Genomic DNA, 23,913 nt, shown 5'->3' on the forward strand with positions numbered 1-23,913 from the left:
TTACAGGTGTGGTAAGTCAGGTCACATAGCTAGGGAGTGTGGAGAAGCCGTAGCAGTGAGGGAAGGAAGAGGAAACGCGTGAAAGGATAGTCTATTAACTGCTAAGGAGGTAGCAGGAAAGTAAGTGGCATGTCACAGTTGTTTTATGTTTAGTAGTTAAAGAGTGTTTTATGTTACATTTGAACCAATGTTTGTTTAGCAAGCTTGAATGATTTCCTTTTATGTTATGAGGTACTTGTGACTTGTGCTTTTGTATGAACGATCTATGAATTTAACTTGAATGCATGTGGGTTATAATAAATAGTTGTGTGATGGTAAAGCGTCGCCTTAGGAGTTAGCGTTATTATATAAAACAAGGTTCCTCGGGAAGGCGATACAAGACTTGGTACATCGAGGGCTTCATGGACAAGCTACCGTAATAGCTAAAACACATGATCACCGCTCGATGACTACAAGTCAGGAGTAAGAGGGATAACTCAGAAAGCGAAGGCGATTCAATAAAGTGTGTAAATATAAGAAGTTTTCCTTTTATAGGGAATAAGTTAGGTTTCGGGGACGAAACCTCTTTAAGGAGGGAAGACTTGTAACATCCCGAAATTTCAAGATAATATTAATTATATTACTTAATAATAGAGGGAAAGTTTACTCGGGTTATCAGGAAATAAATAAAAGAATAGGAGTTGGTATGGGTCGGGCTAGTGTCGGGTAATGGATGCGGGTTGTGGACTTGGATTATTTGAGATGGGTTAAATGAGAATGGGATTTAAGGGATATAAATATCCCCTAAACCCAAAATATCTTCATTCTCACCCTACACCCTAAAACTCCTAACACACACATACACACACATCCTAACCGATCAAGATTCGGAGCCGAGACCCGAGGTTTTGTTGATAGATCTGCGTTGGTAAGGTAAGAACATATCCAATAAAGCTAATATTACTGTAAATGGTTAGGATTGGATGGGTTAACCGGACCCGAAACCCGAACTGCCCAAATCGGACCCCTAAAACGTCGATTTTAGGCCGATTTGATGGTTGGGATTTGTAGGCGCCGATCATACGATTCCGTGGGTACCAAAATCGAGTTATTTGGCTAAGAAACGAAGGATTTATGGGCAAACAGATCTGCAGCGCGATAACTTCGCCTGCAAGATTAAGTTCGCCTGATGAACTTCGCCTTCAAGCGTAACTTCGCCTTCAAGCGTAAGTTCGCCTAAGGATAACTTCGCCTGAAGCCAAGTTCGCCTAAGGTTTAACTTCGCCTGAAGCCAAGTTCGCCTAAGGATAACTTCGCCTGAAGCCAAGTTCGCCTAAGGTTTAACTTCGCCTGAAGCCAAGTTCGCCTAAGGTTTAACTTCGCCTGAAGCCAAGTTCGCCTAAGGATAACTTCGCCTGAAGCCAAGTTCGCCTAAGGTTTAACTTCGCCTGAAGCCAAGTTCGCCTAAGGTTTAACTTCGCCTGAAGTGAAGTTCGTTTAGAAAATAAATTATAAAGCGATGAGTTAAAGTAAGCTAATACTAGGCCACCAGATTAGATCAGACGAGTATTGATACGTGTAACTTGTACAGTCGGCCGAGCTCAGTTAAGGAAGGGATTTACAGCTATCAGAAAAAGAAGCAGAATTCAGGTGAGTTTCTAGCCCCATCTATGTGTTATGTTTTCGGGGCTGTGTGCATACTCAATATGTTTGTTAATACCCTTATCCTAAGAGATAAGTGTATGCCTTATGTGGATAATGTGAAATGTATGAATGATTGCTTGATGGTACGTGAACGATCTTCGGATATTGCACGTACTGTCAGGTTGTAACGCTAAGTTAAGGTAAGTATGATATGTATGCTTATGTATGAATGATTGCTTGATGGTACGTGAACGATCTTCGGATATTGCACGTACCGTCAGGTTGTAACGCTATGTATAAGGTAAGTATGTTATGTATGTTTATGTGTATGAACATGATAGAGATAGTAGAAGAAAGAAATGATAAGGTATGGTTGTATGGTTACGAAAGGGGTACCGAGCCCGAATAATACTCGAGGTATGATGTATGGTTGTATGGTTACGAAAAGGGTACCGAGCCCTAATAATACTCGATGTGAAGTGTGAATACACTTACTTTAAGTGGTAAGTGTATGCTATAGATGTTATATGAGGTATATATTTATAATGCTTGTCGGTACGTGAACGATCTTCGGATATTGCACGTATCGCCAAGGATAGTGATTGCCAAGTGGTTGATAGTGGGTATGAATGTTGTGATGTGACTTGTTCACTACGTAAATACTAAACTAATATGAGTGTGACCAAGGCAGGTTGAGGTAGAGTGTGTTAGAAGTAGCAGGAGTCTAGTAAGGGGTGTTAGTGGCATAGCGTGAGTGCGTGATAGGGAAAGCCTATACGTGCCTTCGTTATTAAGTGGCATAGCGTGAGTGCGTGATAGGGAAAGCCTATACGTGCCTTCGTTATTAAGTGGCATAGCGTGAGTGCGTGATAAGGAAAGCCTATGCGTGCCTTCGTTATTAAGTGGCATAGCGTGAGTGCGTGATAGGGAAAGCCTATGCGTGCCTTCGTTATTAAGTGGCATAGCGTGAGTGCGTGATAGGGAAAGCCTATGCGTGCCTTCGTTATTAAGTGGCATAGCGTGAGTGCGTGATAGGGAAAGCCTATGCGTGCCTTCGTTATTAAGTGGCATAGCGTGAGTGCGTGATAGGGAAAGCCTATGCGTGCCTTCGTTATTAAGTGGCATAGCGTGAGTGCGTGATAGGGAAAGCCTATGCGTGCCTTCGTTATTAAGTGGCATAGCGTGAGTGCGTGATAGGGAAAGCCTATACGTGCCTTCGTTATTAAGTGGCATAGCGTGAGTGCGTGATAGGGAAAGCCTATACGTGCCTTTGTAATTAAGTGGCTAAGCTGTAGGGGTAATTAAGTGGTTAAGCAGTGGCATGTTAGACAGTGGACTATGTGTCTTCGGATACGTATATATATATTGTATGAAGTGGTTGTATGATCAGCTGCTTGATTAACTAGAACTCACTCAGCGTAGCTGACTTTTAGTATGCACGCAGGTGAGCTGATTATAGAGTTAGCATGAGGATGACACACGGCATGGATTGAACGGCTGGCATCTGAAGAAATAAGTAAAGATGTTTTAAATCTAAAGTTTTGTGTTATGGTATCAAAGAAAAGATTTAATGTTTTGTAACAAATGATTGATGTTTTATATTCCGTGAAAAGTTTTAATAAACTCTGATTTGAAGAACTGTGTTTATGAGTAAATCCGACGCTAAAGTAGGGTCACCGGGTTAGGGACCTTACAGGACGTTTCGGGTCAAGTCAACGTGACCGACCCAAACGTGATCCGGATAGAGTTACATCGGGGGTAACGAGATAAAAGCCTACTTAAAGGTTAATTAGGCCTGACACATAAAATCTTTATATGGACAGAGTTATGGACTGGACTTGTTTGATTGGGCTCAAGCCCAAGATGATTAATTATTAAACCCTATATTAATTACCTATAAATACATGCTATTTATCGATTTATGAAAACCAAGTTAAAAACATCAAAGCCCTAGCAGCTAGGAGATATCCGGCGCCGAATTCCGGCCAAGCCGTTTTTCCGGCGAGCCTATTCCGGCCGTCGCATACACACCTTAGCCATCCCCGGTCCTCCTTCAACCATTATAGGCAATACCGCAGCTCCGTTCAAACCCCAGTGCTGTCAAAACCCACATCACCGGTTTTCCGGCGGACCTGCAACTCCGGCAGACCCATTTAACCGGTGACCTGAGGTTGCTGCAAGCTGCCGTCTTGGTTCTCTGCCGTCCGCCGTCCCTTGTAGCTGTTGGATCTGAGTTGTTCAGCCCCCTGCCGCCGTCCTTACACACTGCCGGAATCCGCCACCGCCGCCGCAGGCCGCCGCCGCTGCCGGATTTCCAGTTGGTTGTTGATTGTGTCCTTTCTAGCACTCTCGTTAATTCCTCGGTGTCGTCCCGGTTTCATACCGAGGTATATCGAATACCTTTTATCTATGGTTGTTTATTTGTACTCGTATTGTTGTAATCGGATCCGGGTTTTGGGTTTTCGGTTATGGTTCGTTTTATATCGTTTTACTTTCCGCTGCGGTTTTTATAACTTGTTCATATCCTTTGATTTATTAATATGGATTAATAAATATTGAAACGATATATTAACTTTCAAAGTTTTGTTTATAAGCTTGATTATTAATATAGATTAATAATTAAAGAAACGACATAAATAACTAAAACGGGTCTAAATGGTTTGTCCGTTTTCGTTCCGAACCACCGTTGAAACCTAACAGCTTTAACTGGGCCTATATAAACCAGGTTTAGTCTCACTTAGCTCTCACCCAAAACCACAATGACCACCTTTACCATATCCACTTTCCTTCTATTTCCTCTTCTTCTTCTTCCCTTCACCAATGCAGCCGTTTTCACTATCCGAAACAACTGTCCATATACCGTTTGGGCAGGTGCAGTGCCTGGTGGCGGGCGACGGCTTAGCCCAGGTCAAACCTGGAATTTACCCGTCGCAGCTGGCACAGCAGGAGCCCGTATATGGCCCCGAACCGGTTGCAACTTTGATGGTTCTGGACGAGGCAGGTGTCAGACCGGTGACTGCAACGGTCTCCTCCAATGTCAAAACTATGGTACACCACCCAACACATTGGCTGAGTATGCCTTGAATCAATACAACAATCTTGATTTCTTTGACATATCTCTTGTGGACGGATTCAATGTGCCGATGGTATTTAAGCCCAACTCGGGTGGGTGCAGCCGTGGTATCTCGTGTACTTCGGATATCAACGGCCAGTGCCCAAGCCAGCTGCGGACTTCTGGTGGGTGCAATAACCCGTGCACCGTGTACAAAAGTGATCAATATTGTTGTAACTCTGGAAATTGTGGACCAACTGATTTTTCAAGGTATTTCAAGACGAGGTGCCCTGATGCTTATAGTTATCCTAAGGATGATCAAACGAGCACATTCACGTGCCCTGGTGGAACCAACTACGATGTTATATTCTGCCCTTGAAGACACTTGATTATCGAATCAAATTAAAAGGGTGTTTGAAGTATATATAATAACCTAAATAAATGCAGTAATGGAATAAGTTAAGGTTTGTTACTGCAATACATGAACTTAGTATTGCACTAATGACCTTATTTGCCTTCTAATATAATGTAAAAGTGTCTATTTCTGATATAATGCAATGGTGTTGTTATAATGAAGCGTGTTTAAATAATATACTCAACAAGTATATAAGCTGCAACCTACGATAAAACCGACAAATATGTTATCCTGTTCGATTAGGGCCTTGCATTTCTAATACGCGACCGCAACCTATAATACATCTCTCATGACATGCAAGCCTTTCTCATATTTATCTGGTCTAAATTGGCATCCGTAAAGATTCTTCTATTATCACTATTAGAAAAATGAGTATCACTCACTACGCATCTTCGCTAATTACTGGCGCAGCAGATCAACGATGCATATAAAAAAAATTAATTGTCATGGTAACTAACAATAGCGTCTGTCAAAAATTTGTCGGTGATCCCTTGGTAGTAAATCCTACACCATGTATACCTACAGACTATCGATGGATCGCCGACATGGTGAAAGTTGTTTGTTTTGTGGTGTACTTTGGCTGTTTAAAGTGAGTTATTTTACATATTGTAATACGAACTCATTATCACAAACTTTCTAAGATCAAGAAGCTATTATTTATGCATGGGTGTAGAGCTGATCCAAGAGTTGGCACGTTCTTATTTAACCAATTGGATAAGGAGAAACATGGTAGAAAAGGTCCAAAGTTCAAACGATCGGCATAACTTGAGAGTTACAAAGCCCATAACCAAGAAAAGTCTTGACAAGCCGGATCATGTAGCAAACAATTAGCGACTTAAATGTTAAAACAATCTCGGTATTAGAGGATAAAGGTATTGATGTTTCCTTCTTTACAATGTCCTTAAGTTATGTTCATTTAAAGTGGAATCAAATTTGGGGAGTGTAGAATAGTGGATAGGTGGTTTTTGGTAGCTTAGATTTAACTTTCGGGTTCTATAAAGTCGAGTGATCTTAAAATTGGGTAGATTTCTTGCGGTTGAGGCCAACAACAAAAGGGGTACTTGAATTAAGCGATCATTTTGACTACGTGGTGGATTATCTGCCCCCAAAAAACATTCTTATATTTAGGGGTGATCATAAGCGGCATGAAACAATGTTCAATAGTATATTTAGTTACTCTTACTTACAATGGATTACTAATAGAAGTTCTCGTTTATTGGGAGTTGAGTCAAAAGTGGTTGAAAAACCGTATGTTATTAACTTGTTAGTTGTTCTCCTGTCTAGTTTAATGTTAGCCAAACTTTTTAATAAAATTTTTTAAGTAATTCAAAAATTATATGGATCGCAGTCTAGCACTAGTACGTTATGTATAACTAGTGGGATTCAAATGTGTGTTGCGGTCGGGAATTGGTGCACGAGGGATTTGGTAGATGTGAATAGTGTACTTTGCGTAGAGCTAGGGGTAGGGGTGATTATCGGATCAAATAATGTAATATTTGGTTTAATCGGTTCAGATTTTCAGAAACTGGAAACTTTAGAACTCTATCTGAAAGCCGATCTGAATCTATCTGAATTCAATCACAACAATTCCAACAACCTGAACACTCTCAAATGAAGAAGTTGGACACGACGTCGTTCTAAAACCCAACCGGAAGACGATGAATTTAAAATGTTGAATCATACAATCAAAGAAAAGAAAAAGACGAAAGTAGACACAAAAAAGAAGACGATAAATTGTCCATTCAAAGAAAAAAAACGAAAAAGTGGGCACAAAAAGAAGACGATGAATTGTCTAGTAAGAAGTCTTGTATACCGTGGAGGTTGGTAGAGAGGAGGCTTTAGTACACACTCAAGTGATATATTGGAAGATCCAAAGACATTTAAACTTTTTCCATAGCTTAATTTAAAACGTACGTTATTTGTTTTGGATCAATTTACAGTGATGTGTTCTTGTTTACTTTCCCTGGTAACCCGGTAAGAGAAACGAATATGGTGTTTTATAACTTATGATGTGCTGGTGTTTTAATAAAGGGTCAGTCATCAAATCAACCATATTATGTATTGGATAAAATAAAATCATAAATAATTTAAAAATGATATATGTATATATTAATTTCCAATAAATTATGAAACTACTTTATTTTTTTGTATGAATTATGAAAAAAAAAATATGGAGTTCGAAATAGCAATTATTAAGTGACATTTTACAAAGAAAAAGAAAATTTAAAAATTTGAAATCAAGTCCAACTAACTAGTTGAATTGTATACTGTTTGAAGGGACTCGAGTGCTCGAAGAGACTGGTTATATATATGGCCGATTCCGGCTCCGAGTGTACATGCGCCACTATGTAGTAATAGTTGTATCTTGTATTAGATTGTATAATTTCACTTTTGAGCAAGGATTTCCATAAGTTTATGTCAAGTAATATATGCTTTTAAAGTTAAATGGTTCCATAATTTATAAAATGATTATAAAAATGTGTTCATTTGATTGTTGTGACATGGTTGTTAGGAGTTTTTACTGGTTTCTGCCAATTTTACGTACACATGTTCTTGGTAAAGATCACAGATCATGTATTGTGTGTGTTTATAAATGAATTTAACTACTAAATTTTGGTATTTAGTTAGTATTAATTACACTTTAGTCTTCAAAGTTAACCATCCATCCCTTTTCATCCTCTTCAACTCATCATACCCATGGCAGCCATTGCTCTTCTTCTCTCCATTTTCTTGTCGTGTCAGACCGTCGTTTTCACCCAAAGCATAGCCCTTTTCGCTTGCAATACCGACAGCGATCCAAGCTTGAAGAACTACACATTTTGTGATTCTTCATTGGATGCCAAAACAAGGGTACTGTTAATTAAGTTTATTATCTATTCTATATAATTTTTATTTATCATTTATCTTTAAGCTTGTTTGTCAGTTATTATTCTATTTCTAGTATAAATATTAAAATAGTTATTCAGTTATTCAGCACATAGAAAATATTATTCGTCAACTATTTCAGGTAGACGATTTGATTAAGAGGCTAACATTAGAGGAAAAGGTAGGCAATTTAGTGAACGACGCTAGTGGCATCGACCGTCTAGGGATACCCGGATACAAGTGGTGGTCGGAAGCGTTACACGGTGTTTCTAGCGTGGGACCCGCAACTCATTTCTCTAATTTGGTCCCAGGGGCCACCAGCTTCCCACAAGTCATCCTAACCGCGGCCTCGTTCAATAAAACTTTGTTTAAAGACATTGGAAAAGCAGTGTCGACCGAAGCTAGAGCAATGTACAATGTGGGGCTAGCGGGATTAACATATTGGTCACCTAATGTAAATATTTTTCGTGACCCGAGGTGGGGCCGAGGGCAAGAAACCCCGGGAGAAGACCCGGTTTTAACGAGTAAATATGCTGTGAATTATGTTCAAGGTTTACAAGAAAGAGATGACGGAGATAAAGATAGGCTGAAAGTTGCGGCTGCTTGTAAACATTACACTGCTTATGATGTAGATAATTGGGAAGGCATCGATCGATTTCATTTCGATGCTAAGGTACTTTAATTCTTGCTTATGACATTTAATTATGTAAACCATAATTATTGTGTTATGATGACAATAATATAGGAATTTTGTTTTGGTATTGTTAAGGTAACAAAGCAAGATATGGAGGATACATATCAACCACCATTCAAGAGTTGTGTTTTGGATGGGAATGTTGCAAGTGTGATGTGTTCTTATAACGAGGTTAATGGCAAGCCGACATGTGGCGATCCGGATCTTTTGAAGCGGGTGGTTCGAGGGGAGTGGAAGTTAAACGGGTACATAAGCTCAGACTGTGATTCGTTAGACACCATGTTCAACTACCAGCACTGGGCCGAGACTCCAGAACAAGTGGCCACGGATGCTTTAAACGCTGGTTTGGACCTTAATTGTGGGAATTGGTTAAGAGACTACACAATGGGTGCGGTTCATGGTGGGCTAGTGGAAGAGTCGGTGGTTGATAGGGCGGTTTCAAACAACTTTGCAACACTTATGAGGCTCGGGTTCTTTGATGGTGACCCAAGTATGCAAATGTATGGGAAACTCGGTCCGGAAGACGTGTGCACCCCAGCTCACCAGGAGCTAGCCCGTGAAGCCGCTAGACAAGGAATCGTGTTGCTTAAAAACGTTTTACGCTCATTACCACTCTCGTCAACTGGAATCAAGTCTCTAGCGGTTATTGGGCCCAATGCTAATGCCACAACAACCATGATTGGAAATTACGCAGGTATAACGTGCATTTTAGAACCAATAATATGTTGAAAATGTGAGAATATTGACGAGATTAAAACATTGATTTTACTCAGGGATTCCATGCAAATATACAACTCCTTTACAGGGTCTATCGGACTCAGTTAAGACGGTTTATCACACGGGCTGTGTCGACACCAAGTGTACTGATGCACAGCTTCACGAAGCACGGGAAGTGGCAGCTGGTGCAGACGCGGTGGTTCTAGTAATGGGTACTGATCTATCCGTTGAAGCTGAGAGTCTAGATAGAACCAGTATAAGTCTTCCCGGTCAACAAAACCGCCTTATTTCAGAGATTGCATCCGTATCTAAAGGACCCGTGATTCTCGTTATTATGTCGGGAGGTGGAATGGATATTCAGTTTGCAAAGGAAAATCCTAAGATCAGTAGCATTTTGTGGGTCGGATTCCCAGGGGAAGCTGGTGGGGCTGCGTTAGCTGACGTTATTTTCGGACGATATAATCCGGGTAAGATATAAAACTTTCATCAAATATAATCCAGCTTTTCTTCTTAATAATGAGGTTTCTAACGTGTTTAAAGGTGGAAGACTACCTATGACATGGTATCCACAGTTCTTTGCAGAAGCAGTGAACATGACCAACATGAACATGAGACCGAACCTAGCTACGGGCCACCCTGGTTACACCTATCGGTTCTATAGAGGCACAACGGTTTACCCGTTTGGATACGGGCTAAGCTATTCCATGTTCGTTCAGTGGATGGTTAGAGCGCCAAAGTTGGTAAAACTTTCTCTAAACGAAGAACAAGTTTGCCATCCTCCTGACTGTGATTCGATTCAGGTAGGAGACGATATTTGTAAGAATATGGGGTTTGAAGTCGTGATCGGGGTGAGAAACATCGGGGATATTGGTGGGAGTTACAGTGTGTTGTTTTATTCGTATCCACCTCGATGGATCCCGGATGTGCCTCAAATGGAACTGATCGATTTTGAGAAGGTGGTTTTGGCTCCACAAGAGGTGACAATGGTTCGATTCCAAGTGGACGGTTGTAAACATTTGAGTGTTGTTGATGAAAATGGTAAGAGGAAGGTGGCTTTGGGGGAACATGTTCTTCAGTTTGGAGATGTTAGGCATTATTTATATCTTGAGACATGATATGATATGTTGTTTTGGTTCAGTAAATAAGAAACTGAACACAATCAATTCAGACAATGGACAGTTATAATTAATATAATCTGATTTAAATATCCTGCCACAAATAAGAATTTAAAGGAAAATATGGGAGGGTTGACATCAATGGCTATTCTACTCATACTACCATTACCGTTTACCAAAATTTGATTCGTTTCAGTTAGGTTAATCCCATGGGAAAATATGGGAAGAGTGAGACCGTCATTAACTACTCTGCATAAACTCGGTTTGCCCGTTTTGATGATTTTCATTTCCCGTTTCTTGCTTTGTTTCTGCCTGCCCAGAAACTTCCTCTAGCCTCTCCTGCAAAATACATCATCAGAGTTACCAAAATACCCCTGCAAAAATACATTATCAGAATTACCAGATTACCCCTGGATACCTTAAGGGCAGCATGTTCAGCAAGCAGCTGCTCATAATCGGCCTGAATACGACTCACTTCGGTTTTTAGAGACGCGTTTTCTTCGATCAAAGTCTCGGCTCGTTGAGCTAGCTCGTCACATTCTGCCTAACTCCCACGTAACATTAATAAAAGAAAAAATTGAGATTAATCCTAACTTTTTTTTTGAAAGACGATTAACACCAACTAAAGTCAACATTTTCCTTTGGCCAATTTTTTAAACTTTCTTAAATCTTACCTGTTTGCGCAATCTGGATCTGCGAGCAGATTCCCTATTGGCCTGCTTCCTTCTCTGCCTTTTTAACTCTCTTTCATCCTGAAATTAAATCATTAATCAATCGCATAGAACAGAGTATTTAAGAAGAAATTATTAATAGAGTCGTATATAAATCAAATTAATAAAACAAATCAAATGAATTTACACCTGTAGCCAGCGATGTGCCTGCAAGTTCTCCCGTGACACAACAGCAGCAACCATATGTAAGTTAGTAGTGGGACCCGCTGCTGACATTGGCACAATCATCATTGTTTGATTTACCAGTCCTCCATTCTGATAACCATTTACGGTTAGATTCCCATTTTGAGATGCTTCCCCTTCCATAGGATCTTGCCTGGATCCTGATTTCATTTGTGAGTTCTGATACAAAAAATAAACCAATAATATTATTGGTGGTTCAGGAAAATGGTATAAACGCGTTTACAAGAATACCTACATTTTCAGAATTTGCATCGCTTCCGTCACTGGAACCGTCACTTCCACTCTCACCACTGCAAATCCAACATCATTAAAGCTCATAAACTTTACATCGAGTGACAATTCTCCAAAATAACCATATCATATTTATTAATCTAGACCTTTTAGCATAAGATCCATTAGCAGATACACCTGCTTTGCCGGACTCATTGTTCTTGCCTGTAATCATATTCAAACTTCCAAGACTACCCTTTGACCTTTTAATAGGAAGCTTTTCCTTACCCTCAGGCGACTTACCATTTACTTCCATACTGCCAGGTGTATTAACCTGCACGCAACCAAATCCAAAACTCATTCGCAGCATAATAACATCTTTTCACAGAAAACATAAAAGCAAACTAGCTGAGTCAAGTGAACTCACAGAAGCAGCCTCGGTAACACCATTCGCAGAGGGCATTGCATATGGACTAAAAGGATATGATCCCTGATTACATTCGCATAATATTAACATCAATGTTTCTTTATAGAATTAAAAAACAAAAAAAATACAAAATAATATCAAAAATACCGGAGGCATAGATGGATGGGCATACAAGCCACCATGAGGATACATAACATATGGATGAGGCGCAGTACCATAAGGCGGCATAAGATGCTGCAAGTACAAATGCATATTAACATACGCAGAATGCTTACTCACGGTTCGCTTATATAAATTAACTGTACATAACAAAATCAGTTATTCAAGAAACCTAGTACCTGAACTCCCCACATGTACGGAGGCGGTTGAGGACTAGATGCTAAGTACCCATGTGGAGGCATAGAAGAATAAGCCTATTCAATATGTAAATAAAACACTTAACTAAATTCACTCAAGCACCACACATTGCACAATATCATATGCTGCAAATTGACTATAAGCTTAAAAGTGCTAATAGATATAAAATATGAAACCTGAAAACCGGCCCAATCTGGCGGGACCGCTCCTGTGGCGTCACCGGAGGGCTGCTCCTGATCAAAGTAAACATAATGTACAAATAAATATGGTAAGGAATGCAAGCAAGTATGTATAACAGAAACAGTTTAATAGCATTTATATTTATATATAAAAATATATAAATAGAACGAATAAATTCACCTCAGAATTCGAAACTTCCTTTACGGAGTCATTCGCCTCGGTGGCAGGTGTATCAATCTCCTCACTTTCCATTATTCAAACCAACCACGGTAACTTTAATTATATATCAAATACCTAAACAATAATAAGTATATATCAAATTATCAATACTACATTATACATGCATTACATTAATAAGTTAGGTAAGCATTTTATCTTGGATTCACGGCTTACCTTGAACCAGTGAGGTTAATTGAATAATAAAAAAGTTGCAATAATAATAATAATAATAATTAATGTTAAACTTGAAACCCTAAAGAGGGGTAATTTGGGGGGAAAAGAAAAGAATAATATAGGTGGAAAGTTGGAATTGGTGAGTGTATTGGTAACCCTGACCGGTGGAGCTTGGTTGGTGGTTGATGGTTGCCAAGGAAGACGAAGTGTGTAACTTTAGCTTGCGCTGACGTATGTATTGTGACGAAAAAAATTAAGTGTGTAGGATCCGATGTGGAACCAATGGGGCCTTGTTAGTCAACCCTAGAGGCCCAACTATGCTCAGATGGGGTTTTTCAAATACCTAGTTTCATATATGAAACCGGGTTTGGATATGATGAGCATTGGAAATCGTGTATTGACAATACTCAGGTCGGGTTGGGTCCATGTATTGTCTCTAAAAACCATACCTTATGTATCAGGTTCAGGTCGGGCATAGAACCGGGTATTTTAATACCTTATTCCCGGGTATTAAAAAACCCTATTTTCGGGGTTTTTCCGGATATAGATTGGATTTTTTTAATGGGTTGCACTTTTTATGAGTATTTTTCAGAGAGTTTTCAGGTATAGATCGGGTATTTGAAAAACCAAGTTTCAGGTATTGAAAAAACCAAGTTCCTGGTATGAACACCGGTTCCGGTTTTCGGGTATTACCGGGTACAAATTGGGTCTGGTTCGGATGCAGGTTTTGGTACTGAAATGCATATCCTATCTGTATCATACGGGTAGGGTTGGGCACGATTTCGGGTATAAAAAAACAGGTTCCAGTTTTTTTTTAGGTCTGGTTCCAAATTTGGATTTTTTGTGCACCTCTAGACAGGGGTGAGCAAGTTAGCCACCATAACCATTAACTGAACCATAACCGCCATAACCGAACCAATTTTAACAAATAACCGACATAACCGATGGGTCGATTTAATTAATTTCAAAAACCGTCAAACGCGGGTCGGTTTTAGGCAAAGATAAATCCAAACCCGCTATAACCGAACTGCCTTTTAAAGTTAAATTTTGCAAATGAACTTTTGTAAGGATTTATTTACCACTTATTGTAGTTATTATGGTTAATAGTTACATTGTCTAGTATTCTCATCAGTGATTGAAAAGAAGCATGTGATGATTATCTCTCTTTTAACACCTCAATTTTATTTGTTATAGTTTAAGTGTATTGTTTAAATAAATTATTAAATATATGATTATATGATCTCATTGATTACTCTAATTATTTTAGTATGCAACTGATTGTATATATATTGTTTGTAACATCACGTAAATTTCGGGTCAAAAATGTCAATTTCCAAAATCAAGGGACCAATTCTGCCAATTTTTAACCTACAAGGACTAAAAGTGTAAATTCTGATTTCCTGGCCTATCGCGGTACGCGATGGGCCAAAGGAGACACCCATCGCGTACCGCGATACGGTGGTCTGACACGCGTGACACGTGGCACACGGTGGCAACGCCTGCCGCCACGTGGCAACACGTCCGCCACGTGTCGCCACGTGGCTCGGCGCCTGCCACGTGTTGACACGTGGCAGGTCTAGGGGATGAGTTCGCAGGCCTACGTCGCGGTACGCGACGGGCTAGCCAGGGGACCCATCGCGTACCGCGATGGGGTCCGATTTCAGCCCTATAAATAGCAGCCTCCGGATCTTCATAATCTCACACCAATTTTCACACATATACTCTCTCTCTAGCTTTCTCTCACTACCTCGAAATACGTGCCATCGATCCGTCTCGATAAACGTGCTCCGAAACCTCGTTTTCCGTGCCCGTTACCTCGATTTCCGTGCCACTCCCCGACATTCCGAACAAGAAGGAAGTGTTGTCCAACGACCCGGTGATCTCTTCGAAGTGCGTGCCAAAGGTGTCTCAAGAAACGTTTAAAGTGTGGAAAGGAGTGTTGATCAAGTGAACGTTAAGAAGCGAGTAGCGTCGAAGTGCTGCCCGAGTGTGAAGGGTATTAATAAAGCCAAGCAAGGTAGGCATAATGCCCGACCAAAATAATAATAAAATATTATAACGGCTTAATGCCCTAAAGTTGGAATTATACTCGATGATTATAAAAGAGAGAAAATATAAAACAAAGAAAATAAAGAAAAGAAAGATGAAAATATATATGTGAATATATATATATATATATATATATATATATATGATTATTCTTTGTTGTAAAATATATTATTTAAGTGTAATGAGTATACTTAAATAATAAAGAAATTACGTTTCTTAAAGAAATAGAAACGTCGGGTTTTTAAATATAAACTAAAGGTTTATAAAGAATACTTTATAAGTAAAGGTTTTAAAGTAAAAGAAATAATGAACTAAAGGTTCATCGAGATGATAAGACTAAAGGTCTTAAGCCGGATCGTGTATCCGACTAATAAATGTTATACTCGTACTATATGTGCGAGATAGCAAAGGAAAGACTAACGGACGGTGTTGGAAGCCGATCCCATTGAAAAGGTGAATACGCCCCACTTTTACAAACTTGTTTTCAAACAAATAAACGTGTTATGTGTAAAACTTTACATGAGGCTACGTGTCTCTAAAAACATTATAAATAAGAGTATAAGCCAGCCCTCAGGCTATGGTATACGTTTGTCTGGATCCTCACATATGTGGAACGCGGTGGGCACATCGCACCACGCTTGGTCACGACCTCCAGCCACGATGGGCCGGACCTAAGTTACGTCCGAGTGGGGTATGGCCATGTGTATATTTATGGTACCTAAGTTATGTCATAAACGTTGTGGTGTTTCGCTGAGGTGACCTAGTGCAGAGACTCAAGTTTATGATGATTGTTTTAACTTGATTATTCCTAAGCCAAGATGGGCCGAGACTTACGTGGTCTCGAGGGGTAATTAAGTAAAGAAAATATTTTAGCGTCAGCATATTCACCAGCATTCGTTGCTGACGTATTTTATTTAACATTTTGCAGGTAATCAGGAATAGAGCTTGCAAGACGAAGAAGCTCAAGAATCCGATGGCTCGGATAATTTTGTGTAAATATAAAGTATGGTGGTTTTGTAAAACATATAAACAAGTAAACTTAAAACGAGACTTTCGTCTCGTCTTTTGTATTGTAAATATTTATAATATCGATCCTTTGTTTTTATAAAATCTTCCGCTAAAACCCGTAACTCTGATTTATTTACAAATATGGTACCAACTATGGATCATACCCTAGGCCTAGAATGGAGGTGTGACATTGTTATTTTATTGTAATATAACTATCGTAAATGTATGTTGATCGTTTGGTTTCTATCTAATCTTGTTGGATTATGTCATGTTGTTTTAATATTTATTATTATATTTTTTTGGTCACGGTTAACCGACCGATAACCGATCCGTCATGACCTTTATAACCAATTAACCGAAACCACCACAACGGATCGGTAATGGTCATGGTTATCTATTAACCGACATAACGGTTATGGTTATGGGTTTGACCCAAAACCGCTCCAAACCGATCCATGCACACCCCTACATTTAAATACATATCAATAGATCATGTAAAAAAGTTGATTGTGTATTTTATAATTATGATCACTAGTTCGCTACAATGTTGTCAATAAAATCAATGTGTTTACATCTGTATGATCAACAAGGGTGTGATTATGTATGTATTTATGTATGCATGTTTTTATGCATATAAATATATCAATAAAGTCTATATGATTAATGAGGATGTGTATGCTTGTATGTATGCTTGTTTTTTATTGTCAAACTGTGTGCATATGTATGATTGTATGTATGCATAATTAGTATGTATAGTTGGATGTATGTAAAATTAGATGCATTTGTTTGACTTTGAATAACAACAGTAAACTAACTAGTCAAGTGCTTGTGGTCAAGTGCTTGTAATGTGTGTATGTATTTATGCAGAGGCAGTCTTTTTACATGTGTAATATTGTGCGTGTATTTGTGTATGTATGACTTTGTGGTATGTTTATATATGTATGTATTATTGTGTTTGTATGTATATATGTATTATTGTGTTTGTATGTATATGCGTATTAATTTGTGTGTATGTATCTACGTATGTATTACCATGTGTGTATGTATATATGATTGTCAAAATGTGTATGTATGTATGTATGATTGTCAATTTGGATAATCATATACAAACAAAACAATTTAGTTTGGTTAATCTTATACAAAACAATTTATATAATCGAGATTAGGATTGTTTATGTTAAGTAGATTTTAATAAGCAGTTTACAATAAAAGTCAACGAGTCATAGATGGTCAACCAAAGAAAGTTAACATTCCGTTGGCTTAAAATTGTTTCAGGGAAATTTTTAACAAAACGAGGATCCAAATTTCATACCGCAAGGTTGTATAATGTAAATGTATAATAGTCTTTTTACATAAAATCTAACTTTGGGACTAGTGGTTGGACCCAATTGTAAAAAAAAGACCGTATAACTGGACAAAAAAAATAATAAAAAATAAAAACGGGGTTGAAAGCTATGTTTTGGGTCTCACCATAGAAACCAAAATTGTAATTAAGTCTTATTTTTTACTACATTTGAATGTTTTATGCGAAAAAGTGTGTGTATATATATACTAGCTTTTAGCCCCCGTGTTACGGGGGTTTATTTAGGTTTTTGTTTTAATCATTTTACTCTTTTGTTTTTTGTAATTATTTGTTTATATATATATAGAAAAGAGTTCAAATAAAATATATAGAAAAAAGTTCAAATAAAAATAAATAGTTTCCTAAAAATGATAAGAACCAATAGATTTTTGACAAGTGGCATTACAACATATGGTGAAAGAACAATTTTAAGAAATTTTGTCGGTTATAGTGGTGAAAGAATAATTCTAGGAAACTATGACGGTTTTTGGTAATTAAATCTCAACCATTGATTGACATGATCCAATGGCTATGATTTATTCCTAGTCTTCCTAGGAAACTACTTCCTTTTAGTATAACCCTCCCCTCTATATATATATATATATATATATATATAACTATCTATATAATTGTCTACCATAAAATCTTAGGTGTCGCTCTCATGTTGTTCTCCCATTCTCTAAAGCCACCAGATTGCTTGATTGCTAAATGGATGTTTCTCATGCATTTGACCCGAATTCGCGGGTATGGGTCTCACGAAACCCGGAAAATCTTTAAATGGGTTATAACATCTCATTTATTTGTGAAACTCTTTCATAATCAAACAATAATTTCTGCGGGTCAACCCGGATAACCCTTAAACGGGTTATAACATCTCATTTATTTGTGAAATAACCCTTTAATAATCAAAGAATCCACAGGTTATGGGTCTTACCAAACCCTAATAGCCCTCAAATGAGTTATAAGATCTCATATATTGATAAACGATTTCATCATCAAACCCTAATTTAATGTTATTTGCTTTACATGTTCTCCGTTGCTGGTCTATTATCTCCATCGCCGGTTAACTTCTGATACTACTCACTATCGTCAATTACATCAACGTCCCCTCTTTCATTAGATAAATATTTGTGTTCATGTTTGTTTATTTAAAGAAAATCAACATGCTCGTGTTCGTTCATGTTTGTTCGTTAAAAATCTAAAAAACCTACACATCTTAATTGAAAAAACCCAAACGTTAAAAAGTATAATAACAAATTAATATATATGTATTAAATTATAACAAAACTATGTTTAAAAAATAAAATAAATCATCATAAAATAGCAAGACGATTAAAAACAAAACTTTAAATAAACTCTCGTAACACGGGAGGATCAAACTAGTGTGTGTATATATATATATATACTAGGTTATATGCCCGTGTGACACACGGGCTAAAATACAATTTACAAAAAATGAACATGTTTTTATAACATAACATATTTTCAATTTCATTAAATAGAATCCATTATTATGATAATATATTTAAGTTATTTCTTTATGTAAAAGTTAACCTGGATTTCGAAGAGAATAACTTTAATTTTGTATGTTTATTTAGCAACCAATGTACGTTGATATTTCTTTCTCCTTTTAAAATCATCAATACACAATGTTTTAATGTCATGGCGTGAAAACTATTTTTCTTTACGTATGACCAAAATAAGATATCTTAAGACAAAAACACAAAACTTATTTAACTTATGAGAAATTATATTCATGGAACTATCTAGGTAAATGCATTGCCAAAAACTATATATCAAACTTTGTAAAGTCAATTAAACCACACTCATGATAAATTTACCTAAAACCATTTAATTAGATAACTTTTTCTTGAATGATGAATTTATGTTATTTGTGAGACTTAACCCAAGAACTTCAAGGTTGTGTTTAAAGATTTTTGTGTTTGCCAACGGGCCATCAACCGCATTGGTAATTGGCCAACATATTAAGCCTGGAGTTAAAATTACATCTGGATTCTAAAAATAAATGGTATCTTGTCTACTTTGACTAAAAGTACAATATAATTGACTCTCTAAAGTCAAGTCAGAATAATATAGCATTAAAGTTAAGGCTGTATATGTCCATTTGTTAAAATAATGCTCATCTATTATGAGTGCACAATTGCACAATTTACAATCTACATTGTGTATTCTTTCTGATTTTATCTGTGTGGACTCCTGGAAGCCAAGTGATGAATAAAGTCCAAGCTGGAATTGTGTAAAGAACTAAAGATGCATAAAATTATTAGATTGTCATTTAATATTATAAGCATCAGCAAAACGTAAGGATTACCAGGTGGTATGAATTGGATAGTAAATAATCCTCTTCTTGACCGACTCTCCGTCTCTTTCGCTGCAATTAACAATATCACAATATACATTATCAGATATGTTCACATCATCAGCTGCATACATATGTATACATATGGCACACTTAATAAAAGTACATGTTTATATATTCACTTATATACAAATATATACATACACACACGTACATAGGTATACAAGCACTCACAAATATATGTTCAATTGCTTGAAAATAGAGAAGATATGCTACCTGTTATTACCATTCGAAGTTGTTTGAACAACCATATATATACTCCTTTAACTCTAATGTGAACACGACGACCTTCTCGTTCATTATCAAACATATCATGGAAATAATTACACACTGTCATATTAAGAACCAAATGTTATGTTACAAATTTAGAACTATTTACAGTAAAAAGGAAAAGAAAGCATCTTTTGACCAGAAACTTTAACTTTTCATTCTTCTAGCAACATATGTAACAAAAAAGGTGAAAGAATTATTTGAAGCTACCAATCTTGAAATATAACAATATAATCATAACTAAGCCTTACCTGAACATAATGCACACCATTTATTTTAGTTGGTCTAGTGATCAATTCAAAAACAGAACTCCCACTTGATTTCTTAAAAATCTGGAAACCTGCTAGACGATCGGAACATATAAGACCGGAGAAACCTCCAAGCTCCTGATATTACAAGCCAATAAAGCACATCAGCTAAAAAAATATCCCGTAAAATGATTATGCTGCCTAACATAAAAAAGAAATATAGTCGGTCTTATAAAACAGCTTACTTTTTTCTGTTGATACAGTTTGTATGACTCCAAAGCAGGTGTCCCTATACCATGAGACATGAATCCCTTCATCAAATTAGCCCTTACAACCCTTTATCAAATTAACCCTTTTCAAGAAGAATTATTCTTAATTATTAACTATGCATAACCAGATCTTTTCAATTAGTTTTCAATTAAAGCTCTGCTAGAACAGGCCAATAATGTATTACACGGGTTCTCATAAGCATTTTATCAAACACTTGGTTGGCAGTTTGGTTTTGAGGCAAATTCATGTTTTTTTTCTAGCCAAATAACTGAGGTTCCATGGATCAAACATAGATTAACAGTAAATATTCAGAATTTAATTGCATAAAGGTAAAGAAACTGACAGTAAAGACTTGAATTTTAACAGATAAAATTTCAAATTAAAGAGCAAAAAACTCACTTGAACAGTTGAACCATTCATTAATGGCAACTTCAGATGGAGTCAGCATACTTTTAGCAAACGTTCAGTGATCAATTCTTTATATTCGTTTATCTAATAAACAAACAAACATGAACAATATTTTTTGTCATTAAGTTAAACAAACAAATATTAACATAAACTGAAATGAAAAGATGTTGAATTAGAAAATGGTGAACCTCCATTTCTTCTTCCTTAAAAATCCGTATTAAACTTGTCCAAAATAATGATAAGGGTTTTTAACCAAATTTACAACGTTGTAAGTGAACATCCCAAAACCAGTTTGACCATTTTCAGAAGTCAACTCCATCATAAGGTAAATATGAAGTTTCTAGATGATAAACATAGACAGAGAATTCGAACATAAATTAATGGGTGCCTTCATATGCTGCAAGTACAGATAAGTTCTATACAATAATAACAAACATGGAAAATGGTCTCAACTACTCTTGTGTAAGTTGAGGTATTTGTTAGCATGCATCGAGGCTGATCAACTATTAGAAATTAATAATCGACGTGCATCTTCAAACGCTTAAGAGATGCTTCAACAATGCTTTAGTTTTAGAGGCTTATTTTAAATTATAATGAATCTGGTTATTTTCTTTTATCAAAAGTCAAAACTATACCATGATAGATTTGTATTAGCCTGACGAAACTAAAGTAATGATAGATGGATTCAACAAACTAAAAATAATGTTTGAATGATCTGAGCAGAACAGAAAATGTCTAAATATAATACGCATTCAACCAAAATCAACATATAGAAAAGACTCATAATACACACGAATTGAAAAACACTCATAATCTAACAGAGAAAAATAAGTTAAAAAAGGATATATAACATTACATATGGAAAATTAGATCAAGGCTTCTAAGGGCGGCTGAGACTTAAAGTTCCAAAAACACCATATGGTGCCTTAGAATTAGTCAATAGTTTTAGTTTTACAGGGGTATAATTGTCCAACATGTGTTTTAATATAATGCAACCGTCAAAATATCTTGTTAAATAAAACAGGCAGTAGCAATCATCATGCCTATTTTTTAGGTGATTTGAATTTATGGAAACACTAACCAATTCCCTCAATAATTAATCATTAATATCATAAGAAATTTATCAAAATCGTCGACAATGTTGTTTATTAACTCCGATTAATAACACAATATATATAATATCATATGTAATGAAATAATTGAGACTTTAGTATTTTACTTTCAGACAACCAGACATGGGTGTTTCAGTTTCTGGTGATATTAGGTTTCAGACTTGGGTGTCCAAAAAGTGGTCATAATGTGTAAGTTCTAAGCATAATAGTTTAAAACCGATGTTACTTTGAATCAAAATTTTAAATTTTATGTTATTTTCATGGTATATATAGTAGTAAAAGATGATATTATGTGGTATAATGCCATGTCATAGTGTCGAGTTTATTAGTATTATAAAATTAAAAGAACATAAAATTACTTATTTGACATTACCAAATTAATGAAATTTGTTATAGTTTTGGAAGATTGTTAATATGTTAATACTTGAAAATGAAAAGTAGTGATGAAGTTGGTTTTTTCGAAACAATTATCACGATGATCAGTTAACAATTATACCTTAATTATAGGAATAAATATTAATTATTAATTTTACTAAAATTAAATGCAAAACATTGAAATTACCATCATGTCCTTGCCCTTAAAATTGGTTTAATGCCACGTGTCAAGCAATGATTGGTTCTTATCATTCTCAGAAAACTATTTATTCTTATTTAAACCTTTTTCTATATATATATATAGGGGTGGATTAACGTACAATAAGGGCTTATCGTACATTAGGTACGCGACATTCCAGAACGTTTGATTAAAAAACGCGCGGTGGCAATTTCGTAAATAACCCAACAGTAGTTCGCGATCAAAATTCGTTGATTACAAATCAACTCTGATCCAAATTCAGAACTTGTCGCTCAATCTAATCCAATTTCTAAACTCTAATCACAGCTTACAATATGAAATCTCAAAAGTCAAAACCCAAAATTGAAAAGAACGTCACTGAACATTAAAAATCTTCAAATTGATGATTTAATCAATCGAATTGATGTGTAAGAGGTTTAGAATCATCAATCGATTATGAAATTATAGATTAACACACTTAATTGAGCTCTGATTAGGGTTCATGTTTAAACGTTATGCTCAAAGTTTAAACGTTCTGACCAAAATAAACACCAAAATGATGATTTAATCAATCGAATTGATGTGTAGAAGCATTTAGATTCATCAATCAATTATGGAATTGCAGAAATAACGCACTCAATCGAGCTTTGATTAGGGTTCAAAATATTTTGTTTAAACGTTTTGAAACATAACTGAATACCTTTAAACGTTCTGACCAAAAAAGAACATATTTAAACGTTCTAATACATTCAACGAAGCACTGGGTGTTCAAAAACAAATAAACATCTTTAAACATTCTAATACGTTCTAAGAAGTTCAGGTTGTTTAGTTTAGAAGTTCTGGGTGTTCAAAAAAATTTAGAAGTTCTGATAAAAAGTTTAGAAGTTCTAAGAAGTTCTGGCTGTTTAGAAGTTCTAAGAAGTTCTGGCTGTTCAGAAAGTTCTGGCTGTTTAGAAGTTCTAAGAAGTTCTGCCTGTTCAGAACTTTTAAAACTAACAAAAAAAAAAGAAATTAAACACATGTAAACATGAAATTGAACACTGAAATCACTTCATATAATCTCATAATCGTCAAACAATCATCAATCGACTGTTAATTTAATCATTGATTCGACCATATGAACAAAATATGGAACGTCTGCAACTGGGTTTCTTCAAAAACTCAAAATTGATTTATTGAAACTTCAAATTGATGATTAATTGGACCAATTTCAAAGTTTAATTGATCAATTAGTTCAATAATTTCAATTTCAATTGGGCAATTTAATCAACTGACATGTTAGCAACGATCGATGGTTGTGTCGGAAGAAGA

General features: G+C 36.4%; 2 protein-coding genes and 1 pseudogene across 3 annotated transcripts; 2 read left to right on the forward strand and 1 right to left on the reverse strand.

The window, feature by feature from the left end:
• The first annotated feature begins 4,331 nt into the window (after positions 1-4,331).
• LOC143547051 (protein P21 pseudogene) lies at positions 4,332-5,186 on the forward strand (annotated as a pseudogene).
• Positions 5,187-8,103: 2,917 nt separating this feature from the next.
• On the forward strand, positions 8,104-10,613 carry LOC143547064 (beta-xylosidase/alpha-L-arabinofuranosidase 1-like). Its single transcript, XM_077038575.1, has 4 exons — positions 8,104-8,628; positions 8,725-9,343; positions 9,423-9,833; positions 9,907-10,613. Exons 1-4 carry the CDS (start codon positions 8,365-8,367, stop codon positions 10,479-10,481), a joined length of 1,869 nt encoding a protein of 622 aa, XP_076894690.1. The 5' UTR covers positions 8,104-8,364; the 3' UTR covers positions 10,482-10,613.
• Positions 10,614-10,708: 95 nt separating this feature from the next.
• On the reverse strand, positions 10,709-12,858 carry LOC143547052 (bZIP transcription factor 68-like). Of its 2 annotated transcripts, XM_077038568.1 has the most exons (11): positions 12,750-12,858; positions 12,566-12,622; positions 12,371-12,445; positions 12,180-12,266; positions 12,033-12,095; positions 11,773-11,939; positions 11,631-11,685; positions 11,342-11,554; positions 11,156-11,233; positions 10,900-11,025; positions 10,709-10,820 (listed from the first exon to the last, which is right to left on the reverse strand). In XM_077038568.1, the coding sequence occupies exons 1-11, from the start codon at positions 12,819-12,821 to the stop codon at positions 10,722-10,724; spliced, it is 1,092 nt and encodes a 363-aa protein (XP_076894683.1). In that variant the 5' UTR covers positions 12,822-12,858; the 3' UTR covers positions 10,709-10,721. The 2 variants fall into 2 exon arrangements, with proteins under 2 accessions (XP_076894683.1, XP_076894682.1); XM_077038567.1 differs by having other exon boundaries at positions 10,709-11,025.
• Positions 12,859-23,913: the final 11,055 nt, after the last annotated feature.

This window comes from Bidens hawaiensis, unplaced genomic scaffold, assembly GCF_021521415.1.
Source record: "Bidens hawaiensis isolate Kalapana, Puna unplaced genomic scaffold, B.hawaiensis_p1.1 tig00014593_1, whole genome shotgun sequence".
Lineage (NCBI taxonomy): Eukaryota > Viridiplantae > Streptophyta > Magnoliopsida > Asterales > Asteraceae > Bidens > Bidens hawaiensis.

Bases quoted from the DNA above. Each gene is read 5' to 3' on its own strand.
- LOC143547064 (XM_077038575.1), top strand. From the start codon at position 8,365: ATGTACAATGTGGGGCTAGCGGGATTAACATATTGGTCACCTAATGTA. The intron at 8,629-8,724 runs GTACTTTAATTC...GGTATTGTTAAG, and splicing joins GATTTCATTTCGATGCTAAG to GTAACAAAGCAAGATATGGA. The intron at 9,834-9,906 runs GTAAGATATAAA...ACGTGTTTAAAG, and splicing joins TTTCGGACGATATAATCCGG to GTGGAAGACTACCTATGACA.
- LOC143547052 (XM_077038567.1), bottom strand. From the start codon at position 12,821: ATGGAAAGTGAGGAGATTGATACACCTGCCACCGAGGCGAATGACTCC. The intron at 12,446-12,565 runs GTTTCATATTTT...CATATTGAATAG, and splicing joins CAGATTGGGCCGGTTTTCAG to GCTTATTCTTCTATGCCTCC. The intron at 12,267-12,370 runs GTACTAGGTTTC...TTGTACTTGCAG, and splicing joins CGTACATGTGGGGAGTTCAG to CATCTTATGCCGCCTTATGG.